Source organism: Garra rufa, chromosome 19 (genome assembly GCF_049309525.1).
Source record: "Garra rufa chromosome 19, GarRuf1.0, whole genome shotgun sequence".
In the NCBI taxonomy this organism is placed as follows: Eukaryota; Metazoa; Chordata; class Actinopteri; order Cypriniformes; family Cyprinidae; genus Garra; species Garra rufa.
In genome coordinates this window covers 27,388,525-27,399,566 of record NC_133379.1, presented here as the reverse complement: position 1 = coordinate 27,399,566, position 11,042 = coordinate 27,388,525, and the positions used below count along the sequence as shown (strand labels likewise).

General features: G+C 37.4%; 1 protein-coding gene across 5 annotated transcripts; it reads left to right on the top strand.

Annotated features, from left to right (window-relative positions):
- The first annotated feature begins 584 nt into the window (after window positions 1-584).
- brd3a (bromodomain containing 3a) lies at window positions 585-10,778 on the top strand. 5 transcript variants are annotated; one of them, XM_073824156.1, is made up of 12 exons: window positions 585-672; window positions 2,575-2,945; window positions 4,113-4,250; window positions 4,334-4,469; window positions 4,566-4,753; window positions 4,862-5,230; window positions 5,309-5,437; window positions 5,524-5,730; window positions 6,107-6,175; window positions 7,187-7,404; window positions 7,509-7,792; window positions 8,712-10,778. In XM_073824156.1, exons 2-12 carry the CDS (start codon window positions 2,745-2,747, stop codon window positions 8,816-8,818), a joined length of 2,046 nt encoding a protein of 681 aa, XP_073680257.1. In that variant the 5' UTR covers window positions 585-672; window positions 2,575-2,744; the 3' UTR covers window positions 8,819-10,778. The 5 variants fall into 5 exon arrangements, with proteins under 5 accessions (XP_073680257.1, XP_073680258.1, XP_073680256.1 ...); XM_073824157.1 differs by having other exon boundaries at window positions 4,859-5,230; window positions 5,524-5,715; XM_073824155.1 differs by having other exon boundaries at window positions 4,859-5,230.
- Window positions 10,779-11,042: the final 264 nt, after the last annotated feature.

Genomic DNA, 11,042 nt, shown 5'->3' with positions numbered 1-11,042 from the left:
TCTTTGTTTTACATAAAGACTTTCAATGCTAAAGTAAGCCTATGGGTGAGACCTCTGGTTCATTAGCCGCTATAGGGAAATACCAAGAACAACGTGCATTAAAGGGTAAAACTGTTAGCACTACAAACCAGTGTGTTCATAATTAAGATAATACATTAAAATAATATGGTATAATACACTAATTTGCAACATCAAGCAGCAAAACGAGCTGTTTTGTACAGCTAAAAATAGCTGGACGTGGATGAGTGTTGGGACCAGATCTGTAGTATTTTAGTGATACGTTTAGTGATATTTAGACAGTAAAGTGCTCGGCAAATTTTTTTTTTAAATAAATAAAAAAATCAAACTTTGTGTCGAAGACCACAAGGGGGTGATAGGGGTTTGTAGAAATACATACATAAATAAAACTTAAAAATAAAGGAATGAATAAATAAATGAATTAAATTTAAATAAATAAAAATACATTTAAATATAAAATTCTTAAAATAAAATAACAAATGGTTATGGTTAGGACTACTACGAAACGGCAGATGGTTTGGCGTTGGACATAGCGCGCGAATGCGCATGCGCACAACACTCCATGTACCTCATCTCTGTGCTGCTGCCCAGCCTCCAAACAAGCGACGAGCCACTGGGATCACCACACGGTAGCCCTTCTCCTGAAGCCCCCGAGTGAGTAATGTACTACATTTGTAATTAAACATCGCCTTTTAGTATAGTAATACGGATTTCGTGTCAGTATTTCACTAGTGTTTTCGGTCAATCAGTGAATCTCACGAGAAGCCGTTAGCGAGTGGCTAGTTGTTTTCAACAAAGCGACAGTACAACAAAGCCTCGCTGAAATAACATGGTCAAATTCACTTGTTTACCCACCGAGCCGTTGTATGCCTCTTTATTTATATATAATCTATATTTCTGTGTGTTACGTTTAGGTGTGAGTCAATAATAGGGCTTGGGAAGTTGTTGAGGCGGTCAGTGTGGATGCTAACTCCGTTAGCCAGCTATAGCTGCGCGCCATCTTTACGTTAGCACATAGTGACTGATTGTATGCTAAAGCTAATCAGCTGCTCATTTCAGCGCGCCTGCTCTATTTCCCTCGCTATCATGCACGAATATTAAAGAAAGCAATTTATTTTGTGAATATGCTATGTGACGCTTTATTTGAGGTCGGATGCCGAAGGAATATCAAGGCTGTGTTGGAAACAATTCAGTTTGATTAATTGCTCTCATAGTCGTGGCATATGCGTGCAGCAGTATACATTCACTGTTCAATATAGCCGACTGCGTTTTCACACTCTTGTTGTTAGTAAACATGATTTTTTTTTTTCAAAATAATTATTTTAAGAACGAGGTAACGTTAGTTTTATTTGGAAACATGAAGTGGACCTAGTCCGGTGAGGCGGCATGATTGTTTACGCGGTAATGCTGCGACTGCTGCTGTCGGTTCAAACAACCACACACATGTGCACTCATTAAGTTTACTTGATGAAAATGAGTAGTATAAATATGTAGTTTACTCGATTCTGTCATAATTTACTTATACCCAAGGTGTTCCAAAACCTGTATACTTTTTTTTTACTTCTTCTCGGGAAAGGTTTGAGTCACTATTTACTTGCATTTTTTCTCCATCTAATAAAAGTGGATGGTGACTAAGCTCTCCTTTTCTGTTCTACAAATAAAAGTCAATCATGCAGGCTTGGAATAACAAAAATATTAAATCACGACAGGAAATGCTTTAGTAGATTCTTTCAGGGAAGGATTTGAAAACAGGGTGTTATTTGACATGTCAACAACAGAAATCACCATTGTAGTGTTTCCAGCTCAGAATGAATGTTGTTATTACTTGTCAGCTAATGGATTAATAGCTCAGTTGCTACACATATGTATATGGGATTCTTTACAAATTGAGATCCAATTGTTTGTTTGGGGGAAGAGTGATCTGACATAATACCCAGTGTATTTCCTAAATGCACGATGTTGATCTTGCTCATTCTTGCATATGTTACTGAAGTTGATCTTCAGGTTAAAGGACAGACCTCTCTGTAATGTCTCTTTTTATTTTTTCAGTCTGTAATACAGACTGTTGTACAGTATGAAATCTGCATGGCATAGCTGTCTCTCCATTCAGCCTAAAGCTTGACTGGCTAGAGTAGACTATGTATTTGCTTAAAGATTGGCTTCCAGAAACATGTGTTTATTTTGATATGTTACAGCCAGTTATGTATTTGTGTTATTAGTATTATTGGAGTTTCCCAGATAGTAATTGTAATGTTACAGGCTGCAATGGAATTTTTGGAAAAATTTCTGACTATAAAATATCTAAAAGTATACCAGATTTAAAAGCCGCCCCTTTCTTGTGATCGACTGTAAGGCCACATTTTGATCAGCCTCCATCTAATACATAGGTTTAACTTAAATGTACCTCATCGTGAAATAAAGGATGTGTCGCTGCTTTTACTTCATTGTGGCTAAAAGTGAATTTTTAATACAGTTGTTATTTGTTATTGTTTGTCTTCAGTTTAAGCAGCTTATTTCTATTGTGACTTATGTCATGTTTCTTCTTTTTTTTTTTAGAGGTCAAAGGTCAGGTCCTGCAATGGGATGTGGTCCCTCTCAGATGACTAAGAGCTTAAAGAGAGAAACTGAAAAGCATAAAGAGAAAGCACATTGAAAATTAAAAATCTGCCTGTGCAGAATATTAAAGACCCCTTCCCCAAAAAGCAGTTTTACTCATTTTTGCCAAAATGTCAACGGTCACTTCAGCAACCCCAGAAGCTCCTGCAGCCATCAACCCTCCTCCTCCTGAGGTGACCAACCCTACCAAACCTGGCCGCAAGACTAACCAGCTGCAGTACATGCAAAATGTAGTTGTCAAGACACTGTGGAAGCACCAGTTTGCATGGCCTTTCTACACGCCTGTTGATGCTATTAAACTTGGTCTTCCGGTAAGTGTATTTGATGCTTTATAGGGATGTAACAATATCAAAATCTCACTGTAGGATATAAAGTCCATGATACAATATTTATTGCAATATTTAAAAAAACAAAAAAGGCAAAGAAGGCTTTTGTGTATGTTAAAGTTAAATTATTCTATTTAATGCACTTTGATTAGTTTAAAACTAAGAGCTCCAATCCATGTTCTTAACTAAGAAAACTAAAGTCAGAAAAAAGTGACTTGTACCTGAACTTTAAAGGAAACTGTTGTACTATACTGTCTCAGTTTAAATTACATTAAATTACATTCCATTGGCGTTTTAGAAAGCCAAACAAATTATAATATAATAATAATAACAAAAATAGTATATTACTGTTATTCCTATGACCGTAATATTCATATTATTATAAAACAATTACTCTGTAAAATGAAATGAATATTTCATAGGTATATTATTTTTGCTTTACACTACAGTAGATCAATTACAATAATACTTTTCTACCTTCTACACTTGAAAGAGACGGCAGTAACGTTACCTAGCTGTCAGCAATTCACACTGCACTTTTAAGCTTTCATTTTGACGGAATCGACAGTAGGGACTTTATTTTGATGGAAACTCATCAGTGAAAACAGTTTTACAAAAACATGTCTAGTGACATGTCTGTAATCCTCTGCCACCAAAATAAAGCATAACTGGTGGCTGTTGTGTTCCCAAACGTGCGCTAAACTAACAGCACATGCAATAAATGAGTTCACTGCATTTACTGTGAACTGAGCTGTTCTGAGGCATGAATAAACACCGGATCACGAGCTGATCATCTAAACAAAGTGCGCGTTTCACTTTGAAATGCACAGTGAAAAAACAAACTTGATGGATATTAAGCCATATTGTGCTTTTGGTTTTAGTTTGTTTGACAGATACTGTGTCAAAGCATAATGGCCCAAAACACAACTTTAAAGAACTTTTATGTTAGAATAAGAAGTTTAAATATATTTTAAAAATGTTTTGCCCGGAATGCCTATTGTTTCATATCGTCATGTGACCACAGTGATATTGAGGGTTTCATCCCTACTTTTTTAACACCCATCATTTTGAATTATCACAAATCTATCACAAAATGTATATAAGAATGTGATGTTTCTAATTTAAAAGACTTTCTGCCTTATTTGTATCTAGGACTATCACACGATCATAAAGAATCCAATGGACATGGGCACCATCAAGAAAAGACTGGAGAATGTGTACTACTGGAGTGCAAGCGAGTGTATGCAGGACTTCAACACAATGTTCACAAACTGTTATATTTACAACAAGGTATGGCTTGGTTTGCACTATACACTATACAGAGGCTGCTTTGGCAAATGCAATTCTTGTTTATTCCTTGTTGGTTTTCTTAGCCAACAGATGATATTGTGTTGATGGCACAAGCGCTAGAGAAAATCTTCCTTCAGAAGGTGGCCCTGATGCCTCAGGAGGAGGTTGAGCTTCTTCCTCCTGCCCCGAAGGGCAAAGGCCGCAAACCAGCAGCCCCTGGTAATACTTAAAATAGTTTACATGGTGAATTGATCATATCATTCTACATTCATGCATTAGCAGGAAACTAATCTTTTTCTATTCTTATAAATTAAGGTCAGCAGGATGGGGCTGTCTCCTCTGGCTCGCCCACTTCTGTTTTCCCAGCTGCCACCTCACCGAGTCCACAGACGCCAGTCGTTTCTCCAGCTCCAGTGCCCATCATTACCCCTAGCTTACCAGCTGTGCAGAACACAACCACTGCCGTAATACCCGGCATGCCTCCGTCGCAACCCACGGTCAAAGTAAGTAGCAGAACCTCTCAGAATATCACCTAATATAAATATATGGACATTGCCTCACCGCCAGTTATGTGTCTCCCCCTCTGTGTGGTTTGTTTTGCTTCCTAGAAGAAGGGGGTAAAGAGGAAAGCAGACACAACCACCCCTACTACCTCTGCCATCACCGCCAGCAGGAGTCAGTCGCCCACCCCTATTTCAGAAGGCAAACAGGGCAAGGTGGCATCCAGGCGAGAAAGCACTGGTCGCCCCATCAAACCACCTAAAAAGGATATTGAGGATGGCGAACTAGGCTTACACGGAAGCAAAAAGGGCAGGCTTTCAGAGCAGCTCAAGTACTGCGAGGTCATCCTTAAAGAAATGCTTTCGAAAAAGCATGCGGCGTATGCCTGGCCTTTCTACAAGCCTGTTGACGCAGAAGCTCTTGAGCTACATGACTACCATGACATAATCAAACACCCCATGGACTTGAGCACAGTGAAAGTATGTTGAGTTTGCACACAAACTTATAATGTTTGTGGTTCAGTTAGTTTTTGAATCTAACTCTTTATTTGCTTGCAGAAAAAAATGGACAGTCGAGAGTATCAAGATGCACAGAGCTTTGCTGCAGATGTCAGATTAATGTTCTCAAATTGTTACAAGTACAACCCTCCTGATCATGAGGTGGTTGCAATGGCCAGAAAGCTGCAGGTGTGTTTTTCTCCCCTACTTCATTTGGCAATATCTTCTTTTAATTTCTTTGAATTGTTTAATGACATTGTCTTTTCTTCTTTTAGGATGTGTTTGAAATGCGGTTTGCAAAGATGCCCGACGAGCCAGTGGAGGTGGCCGGGGCAGGCGGTGTAGGCGGGGCCGGTGTGGTCAGTAAGAGTACTGTCAGCAGTGAGAGCAGTGGCGACTCCTCCACCTCTGACAGCTCCGACTCTGAGGAGGAGAGGGCCACCCGGCTCGCCGAGCTGCAGGAACAGGTGGGTGCGGAACAGGTGGGTTTCAAAACAAGGACCAAGTACTCTTAACCTCTCCAGGCTCAGAGATGCCTCCCGATATGTGTCAGCCCTTCTGATTATCCTTTTCACACCATACCAATCAATGTTCATGCTCTGAAGGACCTGGAAGGGCTTTTGCTTAAAATAATCCTTCCTTCTCTTTCACAGCAAACACCTCTCTGCTTTCAGTTTGGATTTTGTGTACTCGTATGTAGAGCTGCATTTTAGCCCTCTACCGCAACCAACTGCATATCTACTTTGCATTAAATCCCAGAATGCTTAAATGTAGATCTAGTAGCATTTTTTGTGGCTTTGTTTCTGTCTTATTGGAGCTCTATATCATACTTTCTTCCCTTGCCATTTTCTCTACCAGTGTATCTCTTTGGAGCACCCCATTGGTAGCAGACAGGGGATAAAAAACGGGTGCACCAAGAATAATCAGGTGATTTTACTTTTCATTTCCCTGTCCCTGCCTATGAACATTGTGTAATAGCTGTACAGCTGCTTTCATTATTTGTATAGATGGTCGAGCGTATGATATTGATAGTGAGATCAGCGGTAGAGGGTTAAAAGCAGCAGAAAAATATTTACTTTGTTGGGTGGTGTTGGGAAACCGGAAGTGCGTGTGTTTGGAATGGAAGTGGTGAGAGTTTTAGAAATGAATAGATGAAAGTGTGTGTGTGTGTGTGTTTGTGAACTTTCTTTGTACATGTTGGCTTGCTTTGCATTTAGACAAGCTCTTGCTAGTTCCAGAAAGCAGTAAGAAGCTCTAACTGCTCTTTAACTACACTTATTCCTGAAGACTGTTTTAATGGAATAAACCCTGGTCTGGTGGTATTCTTTAAGGCTTACTATGGCTTTGTGATTGATAGGGGTGTAACAGTCTGGTATTGTCACAGTTGACTGTTTTGGTTTGTTCTGTAAATATCAGTTGCGTCAATATGCATTAGAACGGAGATACTAATTATATATATTGTAGCGCTGTTATCACCGATAACAATTTAATTGGCTGATTGTATTTCAATGAGTTATATTTAGTAAACGGCAGAGGAATTGTTAGAAACAAATGTGGTTTTTAATGTACCTCTAGTTGTAAAGGGCAGAATTGCTTCTAAAACCTTATTGTTTTATTCTTGATCTTTCGTTCTGTTTCATTCTGACATACACTCTTGGAATCACAGATAATCATAGACATGAATGATTTTTGGTTGTCCGGTGTTGTTAACAAGAATTTGGAATGATACTGTATTTAATTATGCATTAAACTATTATTACTTTTTTGCAGTAATGACAGTTGTTTGCATGTTTTCTGTAATTAAAAAAAGTTTCTTTGGCACTGGAAAACCAAAATGAATGAAGTCTTTAGTAACCAAATATAAATGTCATGTACAAAAAGTGATGTTTTGCCCGAGTTGGAGCAGATCACTAACACCCCCTTCTTGGCTCTCCCCAGCTGAAAGCCGTCCACGAGCAGTTAGCCGCTCTTTCTCAGGCCCCCGTAAGTAAACCAAAGAAAAAGAAAGAGAAGAAAGAAAAAGACAAGAAAAAGAAAGAGAACAAGCACAACAAAGCCAAGCCTGAGGAGAAAGCCAAGCCAGGGCAACCACCAAAACCAGCTCAGCAGAAAAAGGGTCCTGCCAGAAAGGCTAACAGCACTGTTCCAGGCAACAGGTTAGCTTTTTCTTAAAAAATGTATTTGTTTTATGGATTGAATCTATTCAAAACAATCAATTGCAGTCTAAAGGGTTTCTGCTGTATTGATGGAATCTTCACAGGCAACCAAAGAAGGGTGGCAGAGGGCCAGGCTACGAGTCCGACGAGGAGATGTCGCTCCCCATGACATATGATGAGAAACGGCAACTGAGTCTCGACATCAACCGGTTGCCTGGAGAGAAGTTGGGCAGGGTGGTCCACATCATTCAGTCCAGAGAGCCTTCGCTGCGGGATTCCAACCCTGATGAAATCGAAATAGATTTTGAGACGCTCAAACCTTCCACTTTGCGTGAGCTGGAGCGATATGTCAAGTCCTGTTTACAGAAGAAACAGAGGAAACCTCCACGTAAGTGTGCACTCTTAGCCTACAATACAGCTAAAACTATATGGGCCATTCTATAGAATTGGTCCAAACTGTTGTCCCACAACCAAAGAACACATTTAAAAAGCATTTAAGTATTCAAACCTTAGATGTTTACTAAGATCCTTCTATTATCTATTGAAACCCTAATTGAAACCAAAATTGAACCCCTTATGAAAATATTGAAAGTTTTGATAAAATTGTTTTTTTTTCCCATTTGTTGTTTTTACAAGTATCCTTTTAATTCTTTTAAAAAGGAAAGTTCAAAAAATATTTATTTTATATTTTCTTTGTAAAATGTATGTTTTTGTTCATTGGCTAAGTCTGATTTTAACTACACCCTGAAATTTATGAAATATTCAGGTGTCACTCTCTTTTATAGCTACATGTTGAGTAGATGTGTTCAGAAGTCTGAAAAAATCTGTGTAACTTTATGGAATGTCACTACCTTTTTTTCTGCAGTTAAGCACACTTTTTTTTGGGGGGGAGTTATTCCATAACATTTAGTTTTTATATGTGTACACATAATTCTCATTTGTGGAAAATAAACAATTTTAGTACAGTTATGCAATTTTTTTTTTTTTTTTTTTTTTAAATTCTGTAATGTGATGTGGTCACTTCCAAAGCATTACTGTCACTACTGAAAACGTGATGTTTTGTCAAAAATAAAGTGTACTGAATTATCAACTAAGATGTTTTTGGTTAAATGTACATTCAAACAAATTAATCCTTAAGTTTTAAATCAGTGTGATTTTTGCCTTTTAAAACTAGATTCAAAATACAAAACAAATTGCATTTCCAACTTTTACTTTGGACTAATTCTGTAAATTGGCCCATATTTTTGGCATGCAAATACGGACTTGGTTCACTTCTATAACCACTGTTTCTCTCTGTTTGGTCTCAGAGAAAGGAGGCTCAGGCCCCTCTCGGCTCAGCGGCAGCAGCAGTTCCTCAGACTCGGGCAGCAGCAGCTCCAGTGGCTCCACTTCAGACAGCAGTGACTCCGACTGAACACTTTTTATTTACTTTTTTATTTTTTTAAAAACATTGTATGCAGTCAAGGTTGTTTCCCCCTCTGAGACTTTTTATAAGAAAGAGAAAGAAAAGAGACAATAAAAATGCATCATGTCAGAACTTTTTTTTTCTTTTTGGAAATGTCATGAAAAAAATTACAGCTAAAAAAGCAAACTAAAAAATTGCTTTTTATTTCCACCGACTCTGAAAGGGATGTCCAAACCTAAAACTGCAAGGAGAAGAAGTTTTGAAGCATACTTCACAGTTCAAATTCTCTTCCCTGGCATCTTGGTAATGATGTACGTTACCCTTGCAAACTTCAACAACCATCCCATCTCAACAGAGAGAGCGGAAAAAGGAAAGCTCACACTTTTTACTTTTGATTTGACTTCTGCACCAGTCTGTGATGTATTTATTGTTTTGTTTTTATTTTTATTTTATTTTGTGGCCTCATATTTTCCCCATTGGGCGCTGTGCCATTATTGATTTGTTTTTCCTTCTTTGTATTATTGTCCTGAAATGTGCGTCTATGAGAATCATGCCTTTCCCAATAATGTCACGACACTTTTAGGCAGTCCATGGAACATATGGCTTTAATTAGGCATAAGCTCTCTAGATTTAATTTGGCCATTATTATAGCTGTAGAACAATATTAAAACCGATTTCTATCCTCTTCAGCTAAATGTATGGTTTAGGAAAATATTTTGATGGGAATCAAGTAGATTGGTGGTTTTGTAGAGGTGCTTTACAATGACATGAACATGTAAATCAGTAAGCTGGATCACATGCAGACTTCCTGTCTTATTAAACGCCTTGGCCAGCAATAAATATACAGATTTCCAAGTAGTCACAGCTCCTATGACTGACATTTGTACTTCAGATAACTTTAGATAAGGCTAGAAGTGTTGTTGAAGTGGATGCTGACACCTGGAAGCAGTAAATGTGTCATTTGTACCTTGATATCTACTGCCATATTATGATGTGTTTCTTAATGTTTATTTCAATGATAGTTAAATCACAGTCTTCCTCTTCTCACACTCTTGCAAAATTGATTCATGAATGTAAGTCTACAATAGATCTTATAAATAGGACACTGTTCCAATCAAACAAACAGTTGTTTCCCAGCCATTCCTCTGTGGATTGCTTTACTATCTGATATCTCTTAGAATAACTATGTCTATGATTATTTTCTGAAGTGTTTGTAAGATATTGTAATGTCCTCTCTTAATTACTTTTTAACAAAACAATTGTAAGTATTGTAAAGGGAACTGGTATTTGTTTCATTGTTTGATTTGGTTTATGAACGGGTGTTTTAAAAATTAATAATTGCAGGGTCACTTGATTTTGCAATCGTTTTGACAAAGCCAAAATTCAAGAGGGACATGTGTCTTTCAGACTAACTAAAACACTAATAGATGTAGTCAAAACATAATTATTTTAAGATTAATCATGTTAATGATTATTTTGTTGTCTGTTTGGGTGCACACGATTACAAAACTTCCACAAGTCATTTCTGAGTGTCTGATAAAAATATTGATCAAGTCCTCTCTGTTTTTTTTTAGGGACAGACTGAAAAGAATAAAAAAAAATATATGACTATATAGATAAAGTATATATAACTTGATTTCTTTTTAGGCCCTGATTTGAAAAGAAAGTTCCTTTTATATTTAAAACAAAAGTTTACTTTTTATCTTTGACATGCATGCTGATTTATTGTATTTTTCTTAAAAAAAAAAATTGAGCTGTTTATAGTTATACTGTAAATGTCAGTCATGGAAACAACAAAATCAAGAATACAGTGTGAGTAGATTTAGGCTTGTTTATTGCGATACGGGCCGGAGGGTTGGGACGTTGGGTCAGAGGAAGTGATAGAGGCAAACATTTGATGTAAATGCCTACCTGGAATGTCTTGTACACGGGGTACTTTTTTCATAAAATAAATGACAAATGCCTTTTATTTTGTTTACTTTTCATTTTTGCTGCAGTTTCGTCAGTGTTTTACCATAGAAAGTTATTTTAATTATTCACACATCATTAGTTCTATTAAAGAACAGAACATAAGATTGATAAGAAACATGAATATTGTCATATTTGTGACCTTGGACCACAAAACCAGTCATGAGGGTCAATTTTTTGAAATTGAGATTTATACATTATCTGAAAACAAAACAAAACATCGCCTTTATAGTTGTCCAAATTCTTAAAATGCATACTACTAATC